At 41.2% G+C, this 18803-nt stretch overlaps 1 protein-coding gene across 1 annotated transcript; it reads right to left on the reverse strand.

Moving 5' to 3' along the window:
* Positions 1 to 930: 930 nt before the first annotated feature.
* IDS (iduronate 2-sulfatase) lies at positions 931 to 9979 on the reverse strand. The gene is made up of 9 exons (XM_054641559.2): positions 9821 to 9979; positions 8977 to 9113; positions 7393 to 7570; positions 6406 to 6494; positions 5046 to 5246; positions 4279 to 4449; positions 3583 to 3709; positions 1908 to 2081; positions 931 to 1552 (listed from the first exon to the last, which is right to left on the reverse strand). Exons 1-9 carry the CDS (start codon positions 9933 to 9935, stop codon positions 1050 to 1052), a joined length of 1695 nt encoding a protein of 564 aa, XP_054497534.2. The 5' UTR covers positions 9936 to 9979; the 3' UTR covers positions 931 to 1049.
* Between the last annotated feature and the right edge of the window lie 8824 nt (positions 9980 to 18803).

The raw sequence follows: 18803 nt of genomic DNA on the forward strand, positions 1-18803 counted from the left end.
CATAAAATACTCAGCAAAACCATTTTTCTCAGATACAAGCTCCCAAACATATTTACCTTAATGCATTTGGCCATCTGGACATTATCTACAGCATAGCTCAGGACAACTAATGCTCCACATCCTGCGTTGCTAAATGCCACACTAAAAATTTAAATGGGAGGCGTTTAGCTCTCCCAGTCCAAAAGAGAGAATGCTAAGCCTATTAACACCCAGGAAGGCAAACATCCAGGTCTGTCACTGGATGTGACAACCTCAAGTGCACTGAGCAGTTCTGCAAAGAGCCAGCTCCAAAAGCTGAAGGTTTCCATCTCCTCTCAGCTGTGGAGACTCATTAGACCAGTCCTCAGGAAAATCCACAGAAGAGCATGTTGGTGTTACCTTAACCCCCCAGTATTATTTAGTGTTCCAGTGATGAAAACACTCATTTCCCACACACTACCTAAATAAAAACTCAGATTCTCCTGCTGTATCATAAGAAGCATGAATTCCAAATTAAAGCTTTTATTTAAAATAATTAAATTTTGGATAGAACACATGAAGCTTCTCTTTGGGCAATATTAAGAGGTAAGGCTAATGAGAGCAAACACCTCAGCCCTTCCCACTACCAACTGTCTGCTCGACCACTCCAGCCCCAAGGCTCCTGGGTAAAGGGGACAGGACTTGTGTCGTGACTCACATTCTCCACATAGCCACTCAAACATGTACGTTTCTGGTTTTCCACCTTTCACACCAACAGCTTCAGCACAGATAATGAAATTTAATTCTTCACTTGCTACAGAAGACCACTGAGATGTTTTCACAGTATGAGCCTGATGCTCTGTGTGGCCTTTTCAGAAGTGTTACAAGCTTGTGTTTGAAAACAGCTACAGAAGTCCCCTCTGACTCCTTCAGTGCAGTAAGAGCTGTAACAAGACAAAGGCAATAGCTTGCTTTGATACAAGCAGGATTTTTATTCAATCCAAATGTTTTCTGTACAACAGAAAGGTTCTGTACAAAAGAAGGAAGCATTAATTCAGTTGCAAGAACAGGCACAAAGAAGTTCCTGAACCCTAGTGCTTTAGAAAGTCAGTAATTTTTTTGAACAACCAACCATGTGAAGTATTGTTATAGATGTTATAATCCTGGTTTGGGTCATTGTCCATCATGTACAACTCTCCTGCATGGACATTCTTGAAGTTAGCACTGAAGTTGCTGGGGTCAAACTGAACCCACAGAGTGTACCTGAAGTCAATGGCACGCATGGAATAACCCATGATCCTGATGTCCTTCAGCCTTGGCTTGTCAGAATTCCACTGGGGAGTGTCTGCAGGCCGGGGATACTGGCTGAGAGCAACAGGTTCTTCATTAAAACACCTCTCAGTGCCATCACACCCTTCCTTGCCTTGCTCCACCTTTCCTTCAGAGATTTTAAAATAGTGGGCAATGCTTCTCCCCTCAGTGCACAGCACAACACCAAATGACATCTTTGGGCATGCAGGAGGGACCTGCAGGCCAGCAAGCTCTGCAAGCGTGGGAAACAGAGACACCAGCTCCACCACTTTTTTACTTTGCCCTAGAAGAAATAATATCAAAATATAAGTTATGGTACAGGGTAGTTGGACAACTTTTTCTAATAATTCAGCTGGTATTTTATTCAAAGTGCTCTGTACAGGATTTTTGGGGGTACCGAAATCAAGGCAATTCAGGAGAGGCAGTTAGCTGTGAAGATGCCAGTCCATGCACTTATGATGTACTTTTAACAAGAAAACTTCTGCATTTATGTTTCTCCATTAGTTTTAGAGATAATCATATCCATTAGTTTGAAAAAGTGCTCTTCAGAAAGACAAAGTAAATTCTCAAGGTGCCTGGAGACACATAACCACCTCTGTCTACCCACTGCAAACAAAAAATAAGCACTGGAAATTTACCTTGAGGTACTGAGCCTCCAATATGGCTAAAAGGGTCGAGGTAGGGGAAGACTCTTGCTCCTTGACTGATAGGGGAAGTTGTCATTCCTGGGACATAAAACATCAGTGGCACTCGGGTAGCAACATCAAAATTGCTGTACTTTGCCCATTCACCATGCTCTCCCAGGGACCACCCTAGGTGACAAAGAACACAATTCAGAGCAGACATTGGTTTGTAACCTAGTAGTGATTTCTTCTTCATTGTAAATTGACTCTGACTGTTGAGGCCACTAGTCTGTTACAAAGGTTATATGAAAAGGTAAATAATCTGTATTTAGATGTAAGAAGGCTTTTCTCTAATGTGAAAACTATTTCAACAGCCACCTAAATCTTGCAACTTGATACTCTTTCATAAAAAAAATATTACACCTTCCTTATTTCTAGATTCTCAAGATTAGAATTAGGAAATCAGCACTAAAACAGCAGAAAAGAGGAATTGGGGTGTGTCACAGTGCCTGCAAGAGTCTCCAGATCAATTCCACAATGCATTCATTTAAGTTTTGGGCAGCTGCCAGCTCTCCAATGCTCCTGTTAACACTGTAGCTGAACATCCCTTGGAGCCAAGGCTGCTCTCTATGCCAGACTGCCATATCAGGATGCTACCCCTGAGGAAGCAATAGAGACAAAACTTTTCAGCTCTCCTCTTCCTCTTGAAAGAGATGCCAACATGACTTCCTTCCAGGCAGATACACTGCCAACTTCACTTTGGGGGAAGACAAAGGAATTCTGTGACAGCTATGTTAACACATGTTTTTTCTTGATCACTTTGCCAGCCATGGTACTGGAAACACCAACTGTTTACAGTTATCCAAAGCAAGGAAAAGAAAAATTCAGTTTACAAACAAGTCAGAAAGAACATCTAGAGTCACTTTAGTACCAAAAGTATTAATCCCATTGCTCTGCAACTTGTAAGAGCTTTTTATACACACATGCTCACAGAAGTCAACCCAATTTAACTATATATGTGACTTTAAATTGATGTAGTTAATTCACATCCTAACTGGTTTAAATCAGCTAAGCCATCCTACAAGCAAATGGATCATGACAGGGTTATTTTAATGAATATTAGAGTATTGAAACAAGCATTAAATGCTTGAGAGATTTGTCCCACAGCTTAAAATTAAGTTTTTTACCACAAGGCTCCAGAGTGTGCAGGATCTCAGTTATGAGAGGGAACCATATCCCTATCAGTTTAGATGTTCTGCAAGCAGCAATGACAAGTGAAAGAAAACACACTTGAGCAGTTAATGAGAAAGCCTGTCACCCACTGTACCAGATGGCTTTCTACAAATGCTGAGGGGGGAGGAGTGGTGGCTGAACTCTTAGAGCACAGTTCCCAGCAAGAGTCACTCCTTGGGTAGGGGGTGGGAATACAGCAAGCTCAGCCCTGTGTCCTGGCAGGCAGCCTCATCCCTCACCAGCAAATCCTCAACCTGATTAAAAGTGCCTGTGGGGACAGAACTCTGCAGCCACAGAAGCCAGAGCCAGTCCCCTCAATCTGGCTCAGACAAGCCAGAGGGACAAGGTGTGACAGCTCTGCTTGACACTACAGAAACACACACTGGATTAATAAGCCAGCACTGAGCTGCACAATGCAGTTCTTAACAGTAAGATGGAGAACGATTTAAATGCTTACCATGATCAGCAGTAAAAACTACTATTGTGTTATTTGAGAGTCCTGCATCATCCAAAGCACTGAGAAGCAGGCCAACTTGCACATCCAGGTAGGAAACTGCTGCATAGTAACTCTGACGAATCCGCCGCTGCAGGTCAAGAAAACAGAAGAGAAAAAAAAAAGTTCTTCCCCTGACACATACAGCAGAACCAGGGGATGGCTGTGGAAAAGAACTAAAGGACTCTACTTGCAAAGCTTTAATTTTAATTGTCTGTAGCCCAATTAATGTCTCATAAGAGGTAAACTGGGAGGGGGCAGCTAGAAAATTCCACCTCCCAGAAGTGCTTTCAAGCAAAACACTGCAAACCAATCCATTCTGCATCTCTTGGTCTGGTCAGTGCATCTAATTTTGTCATAAGGACTGGAGAGTAATGGAAAATCTTGCAAAAGAAGATACACTGTGTGCTGGCTTGAAACAGATAAACAGACTCAGATAAGGAACACAAACACAGCATTAGTAGCTGCTACATACATTCCCTCACATGCAACCTGCAGTGACAGTGAGGGTTTGCCTACAGAGCTAGAGGTGACAGTATACAGCAGGAATTCATAACTGCAAATGGTCAGCTGCTGAATAACTGGGAGCATCCAAGAGCAGGTGACTCCTCCCTTGCATTTGAACGAGTTTGACTTCCGAGCACTGCATTGACAGCTTACCTGGAAATCATCTGGAAGTGGTCCATAAGGGAAACTAACATTTAATGCTTCCACATCATCCCTCTGTCTGATATCCATCCAGGGGTTGTATGCCACAGAAGGCAGCTTCTTAGGCACCCAGGGATCTGGGGCCAACGTGATATTTTCCAAGGGGTACAACTTGAGAAATTCCTTTACAAGACGAAACACATAAAATGACTGTCCTCACCTCCAACATATACTGTGAATTTTGTGTTTAAACAGCAACTACTTTCCCTTTCAGGACCCTTTAACATTACAGTTTACAAGGCTTCACTCCCCTTCTGCCAGAGTGTGAAACACAGCAATACTAGATATCCCCAGCCAATTCCTGAAAAATACTGACTTGGTAAATACCTAAATCCAGCTTCTGTATCTCAAACAGAACTGCAATAAAAGATCCAACACCACTTTGAAATCAGTAGTTTTGCCATCAAGTCAAACAGAGAATGAAATACAAGATCTTGTAAGGCCTCATTATGTCATACTCCATCAAGCTGAAGCCCCTCTCCATGCAATAGCAGTCACCATCATGGTGGCAGAAGCCTGGCTTTTGGCTGGGGAGTCACAATTCATTCCCATTAAATGTTCTGAAATACATCACAGGTGACTCCTGAAGTTACACTAAATCAAGGCTGGTTTCCAATTTGCTTTCAGGAAACAGCAATAAAGCATTTGTGGGAACAGCTTTTAAAAACAAAAGCAACATTTGTCTAAGTTCCCTTTCCTGCAGGTTCCAGTCTCCTCACCTGTGGGTACCTCAGTGGGATGTGTGGCTTGTGGTAACCAACAGCCAGGAAGAACTTTTGCCTGGTGGTTTTCATGACATTCAGTAAGTGTATGGCCTCCTCAGTGCTCTGAATATCAGGCAGAGTCCCCCCAGGCATTTCTGTCACATTCACTGGGCACACCAAGTTTGCATGAAGTTTTCCATCTTTTCCCCTACAAGTCTTTATAAAAGAAAAAAAAAAAATTAGTTCAGTAACTTCTGGTAAACACAAAGACAAAATCCTCTGTTCTGTAACTTCAAAACCAATTTGTTTCTACCAACAAAAGAATGCAACTTCCATGCCTATGAAAATGCAGAAATCCTCTCTAAAGCTGGGTAGAAAATTAAATGAGTCACATGGGGCAAAAGCCCACAGCTTCTATGATTAATAGAATCTCTGATCTAATGGAGATGCAGCAGAATTTGGTTCTCCTGTATACACATACATTTTAGTTCCTTCTGATCCCAAGAGTTCAGAGAAAGCTGTCTGGAAGCTACTGACTTAGTTTCTGAGCAAATGGCAGCAGTGGCTGATGTGTAATCAGCCAAGAGAGATAAATCAGACTAAACAGTGGCCAGGGAAAGGTGGCCTCAGCAGGGTGTTTGGGAGGGTTGCTAAATGAACCTACTTCTCTTTATATGATGGATGCAAATGCTGCTGTTGTTAAAACCAGTCTTCTTCCAGCAGTAAACCCAAGGCCAAAGCACTGCCAAGGCTGGCTGTACCCCCATGACTGCAGCTCCTGCTGGGCAGTGTGCAGACTCCAACACACAATGCTAATGCAATGTTTGCATAAAGATAAACCAGACTCTTTTGTGTCACATTTAAGAGTAACAAGCATTCTAGAAAACCGGATCAGATTATAAAGTTTCAGGTTATTTAAACATTATTTTACTTATGGCCCCTGCTCACTCAGTCCTGAGCTCTTTATCACATTAACTTTACCAAGACTACTGACAATGTTTTATCACTAACTAAAGCAAAGCCAGATCAGTTGCAGGTGCAAGTTGACAACCACACTTTTCAGATAAAGGAATTCATGACCTAGACACAAATAAGAATCATTCTTGCTTATATCTCAGTAACTGAAGTTTAATAAAATACCAATTTAGAAATACTTAAAACATCTGCAGGATGGGCACATTGATTGACAAAACACACATCTGATAATCTAGGCCTTCTTTTGGAAAGCACAGAAACAAAGCATTGAAGTGATTACTTGTTTTCCTGCACAAGGGTGCAGCCTCAAAACCCAGAGGGCACAGCCTGTCCTTGAGACAAAGAACTTGGTCATATCTTGAACACCCTTCTCTGTTAGAATGCCCCAAATCACACTTACCTTATCATTCTCATGCTTTTCAGCTGAAGGATGAAAGGGTGGAATGGACCAACTGTAGGGATAGTCATCACTGTAATTGGATGAAACTCCTGGAATAGATAAAGAAATTAAAAATGCTCTAATAGTTCACGGAACCAGGAAGAGCTCATACACAAGTTTAACTTGTCTTCAATTGTTTTGTTTTTTTTAAATGTGTTAAATGAAGAAAGATTCAAATGAATCTTTGACAACTAAGGAAAAGATAACCAAGAAATCAAAGTCAAAAAGATATTTCTCCCCAAAATACACTTTGCACTAGTGCAGGAGAGTCAAGCCTGTTGAAGAACCTTACTTCAGGGAACACTAACAAAAAAAAAAACCAAACAAAAAACCCAAAATCAAACCAAAAGAAAAAAATTAATAAAACATCCAGGATTCCAGGATTAATAACAATCTTCATGCACATGCTTGATTAGCTTTACTATAAACTGAAACACATATACTGAAACTATCCACACAAGTTTATTTCTAGGATAAGGAACTGCCAAAAGAGGATCAGTATTACAATATTTTTCAACTCAGTAGTGTTATTGCTTTTTAACTAGTGAACTAATTTCCTACTGAACTTGAAGCATTAGTCATACATTCTACATGTCCTAATCCAGACTCACAGCCTATTAGAAAATATGAAGCATGTACAGGCAGAACTAAGCCAACAAGTAATTTCATTTTCAGCAGACACCTAACCTCCAGATGTATTTTTAGAATGTTAGACATTTATTCTCACAATTCCCAGACAACATGTGCAAACATCCATTAGATAAAAGTCATCTAATGCATTCATCTCTAATGCCTTAAGATTTAATGACAACCACTGTAAAATCTGGCTTATGATTATGATTTAGGTTCTTAACACAGACGAGAATCACACATCAATACTCATGTAAGTTTGTGAGACTATACACATCAAGCATTTCTATGTTAAGCAAATGACAATTCAAACCATACCAGGATGAAAAACTTTCCCCACAGACATGGTCATGTAGCCATTTTCCTTGAAATACTGGGGCATGGTGGAATAGTTTCCTGCATGGACTCTCCAGTAGGAGTAGAAATCGTAGAGCCGGGTGGTGTCAGGCCTGCGGCCAGTGAGAAATGAAACTCTGCTGGGAGCACACAGGGCTTGCTGGGGAGAGAGGCAGCCAAGGAGAGACATTGGGAACAAAAACCAAAACACATGCATGAACTAACTCAGGCATAGTGATGCCTTAAGTTTCAGCTTTCGTATTTTCCAGATTCTGTAGTGCATTAGTATATAACTCTGAACTTCATCTAAGTGTTAGCAAGTTCTCTTCACAGTTCAGTCAGACAAAACAATCCTTTTACAGCCTGAGAACCAAGGACACCATTGCAGCTCCAGGCCCAAAAAGTATAAACAGCAGTGAATTGAGGAGAGCAATCTGGGAGGATGGTACTTCATAACCTGAAGCTGTAAATGGACAATTAACCTCAATATGTAAATGGACCAAAACTTATCAAAGTGTGAAAACTCGTGACCCATTGTCCATCTTGGGTGTAGCCTCAGCTGGGCTCTTGTACTGCCCAAGGTGTATTATCCTTTGAATGTCTTTTTAATAGATACCTACTTTATTCCTTCAACACTGCCTAGCCTCTGTTTCATGGGAGTCTCTCAAGGCATCAACAGCTGTGCAACAACCACCTGAAAGCTTGGGAATCACAGGGAATGAGTTTCACATCACCTCAGGCTGGAATGAACAGCATCCTTATTAAGCATATCAATTCCAAACTGCAAGCTTTTAAAAATGCAAGTCAAGTTCCATAAAGGCAGTGCTTTTGAAATCTGGTTCCTCACATCGCACAGAATTAAGCAGCAGTGGCAGGTGGACTGTGCTGATAAAAGCCAAAAGTCTAGTTGATCTGGACTGCCTTAAGAATAAAGAAAGGATAAGCACAGGAGGTCTGGGTTACAGTCCAAAGGTCTGGCCAATTGTGCTTCAGACTGACAAAACCCAAGAGTTACTGCCTTGGGCTGGAATTAGACCCAAAGTTCTGATTCCTCAGCAGAGAGGAACTTGGGAATGTAGACATCCTATACAGAGTATTCAAGGAAGAGCAATTAGTGACATTTTCAGTCCTCTATTTTAGAGTGATGCTTAGCACACAAACTGTGTGGCAAGCATCACTCTCCTTAACAGCCATCTATAGAAGTGATTCCCTCAAAAGATTAAAAAGTAAAACATAATTTTTTGTAAGCAGTAAAAAAACAGAATTTAAATTTAGTAAAATGGCATTTTTAAGCAGCATTTGGCTGCAAACAGTGAAAATGCTTGAGTGGCAATCTACTCCTCCAAGGGCTACACAAATACCATAATTTAAATGTCCTGTTTTCATTTTTCTCACCTTAGTAAAGATAGGTTCACACACTGCAGTTCAGCCCAATCATTTATTTTCTACTGAAAATACTTCTAGTTAATAAATACATGCTTTTTCCAGTGGCCTGCCTAACACCTACTGCGATAAAACCAGTAATTATTTTGCATAGAGAAAACATGTTTAAGTCATTTATCTCACCTGGGCATATGCATTGCTGAACACCATACTTTGGGAAGCAAGTTGATCAATGTTGGGAGATTTCACAAGCTTATCTCCATAACAGCCCAACACAGGACGCAGATCATCCACAATTATAAACAAGACATTCATGCCATCTATGAAGAAACAGAATTAGAAATAAATTACCCTGAGTGGTTACCTTATGCTGATTTATGAGTTTTTAACCCTTAAACACATTTGAGGACAAAAATAAAATTAAATAAAATGAGCAAAAATGTATTTGTAAGGGAATACAAACAACGGGATTAATTCTTCAAAGACAGAAATTCTCATTTGGCCTAGACAGAAATATAGTGGTTTTTATTCCCTTCCTATTTCATAGCTTGCACCCATGGTATTTTCTCCAGATGCTGCAGACGGCAACTCCTTGCAGCTGGCTAAAGCAGGATGGTGCAAAATAAAGAGGCACTTACAGGTCTACCTACTACCGAATTCTACGGCCTGCAAGCTTTGAGAAGGGTGTTAAACCACAGGTAAACACCACTGTAGTCCTGTATAATTCTGCTCCCAACAGATTAAAATATTTTTCTTTAATTGATGACACACTTTTTCAAACGCCCTCTCAAGGCAGCGGAGTGTGCTGGGGGCTCGACGTGCGCAGGACCCGCTCGCCGCCGGCGGGTGAAGCCGCAACCTCCCGTGGGGACACACCGGGCCCCCAGGGACACACCGGGTCCCCAGGGACACAGCGAGCCCCGCCCAAGACACACTGAGGCATCTCGGGACACACCGGGCCCCTCAGCCCCGGGCTCCCGCTGGCCGCTCCCGCTCCCCCCAGCCCAGCCCCGCCGCCAGAACGAACCCCCGGGCCCGCGCCCAGCTCCGGGCCCCGCCGCCGCCGGGCCGGCCGCGAAGGCATCACGGGGCAGCCGCAGCAGACACAGGAACAGGCACAGGCAGCGCCGCACCGCCGCCATGGCCCAGCGACGCGGCGGGGCCGGGCAGAGGCGGCCCGGGGGCGGTGTCTGGAGCCATCGCCGGAGCCTGAGCCCCGCCGGGAGCGGCGCTTCCCCTTCCCCGCACGAGGGCGCCGCGGCCCCGCGAGCGAGCGGCCCGGCCCGGCCGGAGCGGTGCGGGGCTGGGCCAGGCCCGGCCGGAGCGGTGTGGGGCTCGGCTCGGCTCGGCTCGGCCTGGACCGGCCGGAGCGGTGCGGGGCTGGTGCACTTTTGAATACAAATGAAAGTTTAATAGTGAATTGTACTGGTAAATACCATTGTCTTTGGGACCAGACTACTAAAAAAGCCCAAAAACAACTTGAAAAAAAAAGTCCCATTTACAGAAAACTAATATATCTCTAATGGGAATCTATAATTTGATTCTTTCAGTGCCTCAGGACTGCACTGGTTGCTCTTTCTTATAAAAAGTAAAAGTTCGGGGACAAAAATGCTCTCTTTTGTCGCTTTTTTGTCACAAAGAATGGGATCAAAAATAATCTGCTTTTCTGCTTTGTAAAGATTCATACCTGAGGCCTCAAATATGCTGTGTGTGCACTCAGCATCAGATTGGCAATGACGGCTCCAGTGGTCTGTCTCAATGCTATTGTTCAGTGAGATGTGTGACTCAGAAGTGCAGCACATTGTGTACTACAGTGTGTGCATACATATTCAAGCACGTGTACTTCCTCTAAACTATTACAGTGAAGTTTATTTTGATATGGATCTTACACTTCCTTCCTGCGCACGCTGGAAAACCTTGAATCAAATGAAGAACACTGTTACTACAAGTTCAGCTACTACTGAGCACATGACATGCAATCAGCTCATGAATATTATTCAGTATATTTGATGTTTGCATATTTTGGAATTAATGTTGTGTATAAGCAGTATATCTCACAGGTATCAGCAACTCTCCTAACATGGATCAGCTGCTGGAAATGTATTGAACATTGCATCCCCAAGTGACACTTCATTTGGAGACTTTTTATGCAAAAAGCCAAGGAATTATTTCGCTATTGCACATGCATTTAATTACCATAATGCTTGCCTCTTTCAAATGCAAATACACTAAGTGGTACTTGATATGAATTTCCTGGTTTACCTAACATGAATATATAGCAATCTTATTAAGTTCAGTCCAATAGAAGAACAAATTACAGAGGAAAAGTCTTTTTCAAACAGCACACAAGTTCTGGTGCTAAAAAGCAAGTTGGGATGCTGCCAGTGAATAATTGCAGACACTGAAATCACAGACCTTGGACAAACTGGTCTCACAGCTCAGCTGTCCCCTCCACCCCGGATGCATGGGCCTTTGAGCAGCCTGTTGTTCAGCTCCTGGACTAAACCACTGCTGGATTCAGTGTGATGAGCTGGGAGTGTCACAGGAAGGGTTAAACCTAAGCCTTGGCTGAAGTGGCAATACCCTGTACAACACTCCTCCTTAGTCACTCTGCTGCAAGTCCCAGGGTCTATGTCAGCCTTCTCCACTTACCACCACCACTGAGGATCAAATCCATTTTTAGCTTAGCAATATGCCAAAGCACATACCAGAATCTTTGGGGGTCTACCACAGTGCTTGCACAAGTATTAATTACGTAGCTGAGGCCACCAACATAACAGCTAAATATCTTAAAATCAACTATTTTCTATGACACACATTAAATCACGGTAAAAATTCAATTCAACACAGCAATATTTTTACTGGGAAAAATCCTATTCATAGGACTCTGTAAGAAATGGCTGTACTATCAGGCCCACAGCAGATCCTATAAAGTATAATTTCCATGCCTGGTACACTCTCCAATAAAATTTCCTCTGACAAGGAAGTGTGTTTTGGGACTCTGTGCATATGATCAGGCAATATACAATAGCCCTGGTGTTGAGCTCTGCCTGGTAAGGACATCTTGACTCTTCTCATATGAAACCTGCCCTTGCATATGTTCCCCAGTGATATCACCAGCAGTGGCATTTGGCACAAAACCAAGTCTAAGGAGTTTTTATGCATCACTCAGTAATTCTAAGAAACCAGGTTTTCACAAATGGTGAAATGTGGTCAATTTATTCAAACACCACAAGAGCAAAGGAGTTTTCAGTGAATCAATATAAGTAATCACAAAGCGATTATCATTTAATTCTCATGCAGTATAGAAAGCGACTAATCACTAAAGGAAGCTTCTGGATGGCAAATTTATTTATCCCTAAATTGATTCTTATAAAAAAATCACTGTTTTCCTTTTCATTTTATGGACCAATGAAATTAATTTCTGTACAAGCTGCCATGAAGGAAATGAGAGAGAGATCTGTTAAAAGTATTAACACCTGCATTAATATCTGTCTCCTCCTCTGGCACATAGTGTGATGAAGTGAAATACTCATACCAAACATGAACCTCTGAGAAATAATGTTGATATATCTCTAAACAGCACTTTTATCTTTGAAGAATTCCATAGCTGAACTTTCAGAATCAAACCAATCACACTTTTTAAGCCATCTGTGAACACTAGCACTCAAGAGTAAGGTATGAACATTGAATGAGAGGCATCTGCATAGACTTTGAGTTTGTTAACATTCTAATGATGAGATGCTATCATTGTAGTCCATCCTTGCAGCCTGAATTGCAAAGCTATGCACTAGAAGATACATTGGAGACTTTAATTATTAACATTCCTAATCCAAAAATACTCATTATGAGCCTTCATTTCATATACAGTCATTTCTCTACAGCTGAAGTGAGTCATGCGGATCCCTTCACCTGCAGCATGCTCCCTCCCTCCCCAGGCCCAGGTCAGTGATCTCACACCAGGAGTTTTCCCAAGGACATCAGAGCTGTTTCTAAAATACTATGTAGGCTTCTGAGTGCTGGACAGCAGCTAAGGCAGATGCTGTTATCACCACCAGAAGCAGTGGATGAAAGGCACACCTCAGTGCTGGTTTCTCACATTTCCTGTCTGGGCCTATAAACATGGCAAATTAGACAGTGGCAGCTCCAACTCTGATGTGTTGGCCAGAGAACAGCTGGGTGGATTGAGGAACTGGAGTTCTTCCTGACCCTCCCTACTCCCATTTCAGGAAATGTGCCTACAACTACTGCTCAAAGAAATCACACTGTCCCAAGTGCTTAGTGAGGGCAGGCAAGCACAGTGCAGAAATAATTTCCATGCACATAAGCCTTGACACAGACAATTTCTCAATTTACATGGTGAGTACAATAATAAGATAAGGCCCCCAAACAGGAAAGCCTGTGTAAACAAGATGTCATGGAAGGCTACTGAATTCTTTAATATGGATAGCTGGCAAGGGTTGGTCTATTATTTAAACATCTAAAAATTCTGTTTTGTTTGTTATTCAGGATTAATAGTTGCTGCAGATTTTAGAGGGTGTTTTGAATGGCATCCTCTGCATAATAACAGCATTGCAGTTGTTTAAAACCCCAAAATAACCTGTCCCCCGTTTATTTTTAATAGTGAAATCTATTCCCTCTTTTTTCTGTAAACCCTCTCTTCCCCTTTCTACGGTTGCCTTAGAGAGGAAGTGAATAAGCTCATCAGTATTCAGGTATTGCTAACAGGGAGGTCACCTTCTTCTGTTAAGCAACTCTCAATTTCAAACTTTAAAACCTTGCAATTAGTAATTTGACAAGGACACCAAAGTACATGACTACTTTGCTCTGACTCAGGTGATGTTTTCTGAGTGTAATTCTACTTACAAAGCATGAGAGGAGTGATTCCTACAAAGGGGCATATTCTGCCTCTCATATGTGCAAACTGTGGGATGCAAAGCAAATGTCATGAAGGTGGAAGCACAGGGGATGATAATCAGAGATCTGTACCTAGGCAGAGCAAGATAAAAAAAAAAAATTGCTCAAGGTTAGGATAAAGCCTTTTAGAAATTAGCAAGGCCTTGCTAATGAGGATTCTTTTAATGACACATTGTATTATGCTTGACTAGAACAACAGTAGCAAGAACACCAGGCATAGAACTAACAATTGTAGTAGTGTGTAACAGTGTCTTTTTGGTAAGATCAAATTCTTCCTTCCTCTGCTATCTTCTTTCTTCACAGTTCGCCTTAGGGAACAGAGCTGTGAGGAAAAAGATTCAGAAGTACAAAAACATTTTTCTCACAAGCACTGTAGACATTTCCTGCACTGCTCTGAGTTTACCGTGCACACAGTAGGACACTGGTTTGTTACTATGTCAGTACGTTCCAAACACTGATTTGTAAGAAGATATAAAGTGATCTACACCTACTCATGAGTAACACTGCTTCCTGTGCTGGAAATGGCCAACACCTCCAGGAGCATCCCATCAACAGGCCAGGGATGACCCCAGTACACAGCCAGCCCCACAGGAGGCTGTGTTCTTCTGCTCCTTGAGAACCACCACAGGAATGTTCCCAAATCAATATGTTAGATACCAAGATATAATCCACAATGTATTCAGGAATTGGTGCTGCTCTGTACAACTACAGGATGGAATAGCTTGTGTCTGGTTACTAAAATAATTATTCTACATTTTATTCTTTTATAAGTGCAAAAGCAGGAAAAAGTCAGAGATTATTTCTGTCTAACCTGCATCCTTGATCTCCTATCATAATAAGTGTAATACTGAATCTAAAAGGCCTCATGCTGAGCTTCCTCTTTTAAGCATGACACTTCAGCAAAGTTACCTGTCTGTTCTGGATACCATCATTTTCCCTTCAGTGACACTCAAAGGTGTTTTGCAGGAGCTGTTTGATGAACACCTCAAACATCCTTTCCAAACACTCTTTTGCCTATGATTTGTCAATAGTATTCTATGGTTCAAAAGGTTTAGGTAAAAACCACAAAGGGACAAATGTGTTCTAGAATGTGTTAGTTAAGTGAATAATATCTCTGATCACTTTTTATGCAAAGGACTTTGATATGTACCATGAGATGGTACATAGTGGCAATAAGTTTTGGACAGCAGATTTGCAGAGAGGAGGTAGCCATAGTGATGGCAGGGAGCAGCAGAGTATAAAAACTGCAAATATCCATAAGAAATGAAAAGAAAAACCAGAGGAGTGAAAAAAAGACAAAGCCCCTGCACATCTTAAAATGTCAAACAGAATATAAATTATAACGTTACAAGCATTAGGAACTAAAAATAAGTATGGATCTTGCTGTCAACTTCCATGAAGGTGATAATCTTATGAACCTTCTTTTAAAAATAAATAAATAGAAACCACTTTTCAAATTCTCAGCAGAAACTCCAGCCTCTGCTGACCAAAATTTTCTGCTGCTCCCAGCAATTGCAACAGAGGCACAGAACCAAGCTGCTAAGAAGGGAGCAGCTGTGATCTGGTCACCCCCTCTGCAGTGCTGCCTCTGGGGCAGTGCTCCCATCTGCCTTTGGAGGCAGGCCAGGGAGTGGGGAGGCAACTGGAGGCTAAGCTATCATGCTGTTTGAATGGAGCACAGAAGTGTTCTTCTCTTCCCTAAGAGTATGTCATCCCTTTGATAAAAGGATGGAATTACAGAACAGAGAGAAATGGGAGACAAACAGATTTTGTCCCACTTATTTTGTCCATCTAGAACTTGATTTTCCAAACTTTCTGCTGTTACATAATCCTGTAGTACAGGTTTGAATGAGCACAGGTACTCATCACTACTGCAGGTGTGGGTGAAGTTGCTCCCAGGATCTCCATCACAGACACCCTGTGGGTAAGAAATGCAAAGGGGAAAAGGGGACCAGTGAAGCCTGGCTTCTACTCACATAGACACAATGTAAAATTCAGTTGCCTTAGGGAAGATCATTCTTTCTCCTGCTGAAATTCTTTGACTCCTTCACACTTCAGCAGCAAAACCATACCCAAGATGATGCTTCACTGGACAACTCCAACCTGCTGCAGGAATATATGGGGGAAAGCAGCGTGTGATCTTCTTGTTGAAAGCTGCTTTGCACAGCTTGGCTGTGTGACAATACTTATATCTTAAAATACTTATTTTTTTAGGCTGTTTTTATTTTTCCTTGTAAGATATACACATGTTCACTAGAGTCCAAGTTAAAGACCAAAGAGCTGGTAGACTTGTAAAGCTGAAAGCCCAGGGAAGATTAATCACCTCATGCTGTCCTCTTCCTGAAGTCATCCTTTGTGAGAGGTGGTAATCCAACGCTCCTCTTTGGACCACTGAGCTGAAGCTTTCTGATTTTCACTTATGTTTAAATTGCATAGCTCCTAGATGATTCCAAAATGTCATCTTGCTAGACTTCAGATCTGAAGCAAAGGTTAAAAAAAAAAGAAAAAAAAAAAGCTAATCTCCTTTAGTGTTGTTCACTTTCATTTCCTGTCTCCCATCCAATTTCATTAACAATTCATCTCTTACTTCATGGCTGAAACATCAGAGACTTAAGTGAGCTGTATTATTTTTGGACATCTTTGTGTGTCTTTTCAATGTGGTGAGATGTACACAATAATATTGATATTGAACCCAATGCTGCTTTTCCCTGAATGCATTGCAAAAGGAGCTATGATATATCCAATTCTGATAAGATGAAGCCTGATTTGTCCTTGTCTAACATCTCTGGCTGAAGTATGTGTTGCACAGTGTTAGTACATCAGAATGCCAGTGTTGTAACTCACATGCAACCCTGCTGTAAATGATTACAGTGCTGTGAGGCACCCTGAGTGGAACTCACCTTTTGTGTCCAGCATCCAAAACCTCTTATTAATTTGGAGGTATTTAAGCATTTATCTCATTTTATCTCACTTGACTTCTGACAGAAGCCCAGACGAGTCAGGGACAGAAATTGCATTTGAAGTGTGTGTTATCCAGACACACAGATCCTTGAGATTCTTGGAACACCTGATCTGTGTCAGTACTGAAGTTCTTAATCTGATTAATGCTGTAGGTAAAATTTCTAGGTGCCTTTACTCAAAAAAAGGAGCAATGTAAATAGTTAGAAGCTTAGTGTTCGTCTGGAACAAGTAGCTCAATTGGGCTGAAAGTAAACAACTGCAAATAAGTCTTGTTTTGTGCTGGATGGGTTTTAAGAATAGAACAATATATTAATTTTGCCAGGACAATATGCATGATCTGGTCCTCCATCAAATTCTTAAAGGAAATGAAGAAGGAAGGAACTAAGAAAAAAGGAATTAAAAAGGAATTAAGAAGGCCTTGAAGAAAATCTGCTCTGATAAATCACTGCTGTTAGGAAAGTGATAGGATTTATTCATAGAACAATGATCCAATGCCTTCTTTTCATGCTTTACCTTAATCAGCTACTAAGCACAGTGGAAGAAAAAGCTGTGCAAGAAAGCTCAGGGGTAGAGCAACATAAAAAATGAATAACTTGGAAGCTGTGGTGAGGCAGAAAAACCACACAGACTGCACAGGAAAAGAGACACAGAACACAAGTTGCTTAAATGACCTTCCTTCCAACAGGAGAACAAGCAGTGAGTAAAACCAGGTGAACAGTTTAAGACAGAAACATCGACTATAAACAGACACATCTTTTACAGGTGACTGAAATCCTGCTTAGGCCAAAGAGCTGCACAAGAATGCATTTTCTGAGATCCAGCTGGCAGAACAGCCTATGAAATTCATGGTGATTAAGTATTGCAACTTGCTTCACATCACAATCATAGCTGGCATTAATATAAACTGCAACAACTCTACAAATAGTTTTCAGGCTGGAGGACAGTAATTTAGAGGCACAACATCCAACAGACAGAAGCAAGGAGTTCAAGGGTAAAGGCTTTAAATAATTCTAAATTCCCAAGTAGGACACAAAATAATATTATTGCAGGAATTACTGAAATTTTCATTGAAACTGAACTCATTTCAGAACCAAGCAGCTGTGTGTAATGCCAATGACAATAACACATATGTATTTATTAGATCATTACTGTTCTTAACTGTGCAAAATTACTGGCTGGTATAAATACATTATTATAGATTGAACAATCTCTTTGTCAATTATTGGTCAAAATCTGTTTATTCTGTGAATAAATGTGAACAGGAAGGCCTACAGCAAAATCAACTGAAATTCAAATGGGGATTTTCAAACCTGAAGATTTGTTTTTGTAAACAATTTGATGTTCTGTCATAGACCATGAAAAATTATTCTAGAAACAGTTCATGGCTGCTGTCAGCCACATCAGTCAGTTACTGCTGGACTGCTCTCCTCCCTTGAAATGCTGCAGTATTCCAGTCACCTAAGAGTGGCACTTGGAGAAGTCTATAAAGCAAATAGGACATGTGAATTATATGGTATGTTAGGAAGGAGTCAAGGCTGACTGTCAACAGCAAAGCAAGTTTTTCAAATTAGAAGGCTGATTCAGGTTTTATTTCCTGCATTTAACTTTGGCCTGTCAAGGATAGGGATGCTCCTAGTTCATATTTTTTAAGTAGAATAAGAATACAAGTAGATGGCTTATAAAAGCAGTAATGGCAGTGACTATAAAAGAGATCCTATATATCTCTTCTTGAACTAATTTGAGAAAATAGATAAAAGGAGTAAACCCAAAATTTGTGTTTGGTCTCCAACATAAACTGTCTCAGGGGATTCACTTCAGTTCCCAGCATTCAAGTCTCAATCAGCTGTAGACACAAAGACTTCACAGAGAGCAGATGACTTCCTGATTCCTTTATCTGCCATCCAAATTACCCCTCCTACCTTTAAATTACAATAAAATGTAAACTTAAGATAAATATTTTAAGTCTTGAAGTTTAGACAAGAGCTTGGGTTTTCTTTGCTCTCCAGCTCTCCTTAATATCACCCTCACATGTGTAGGTAATATCTCACCATAGTCATCAGGAAATCTGAGACCACAAAAAAACCCTAAGAAAGCTCCTAAAATTCACAATTATTTGACTTCAAACCAAAAAA

This window comes from Agelaius phoeniceus, chromosome 14, assembly GCF_051311805.1.
Source record: "Agelaius phoeniceus isolate bAgePho1 chromosome 14, bAgePho1.hap1, whole genome shotgun sequence".
NCBI lineage: Eukaryota > Metazoa > Chordata > Aves > Passeriformes > Icteridae > Agelaius > Agelaius phoeniceus.

Excerpts from the sequence above, each read along its gene's own strand:
- IDS (XM_054641559.2), bottom strand. The coding sequence starts at position 9,935 with ATGGCGGCGGTGCGGCGCTGCCTGTGCCTGTTCCTGTGTCTGCTGCGG. Across the intron at positions 9,114-9,820 it reads AGCTGGGCGCGGGCCCGGGG|ATGGCATGAATGTCTTGTTT; the intron begins GTTCGTTCTGGC and ends GTTTCTTCATAG. Across the intron at positions 4,450-5,045 it reads TCCCACTGAGGTACCCACAG|GAATTTCTCAAGTTGTACCC; the intron begins GTGAGGAGACTG and ends CGTCTTGTAAAG.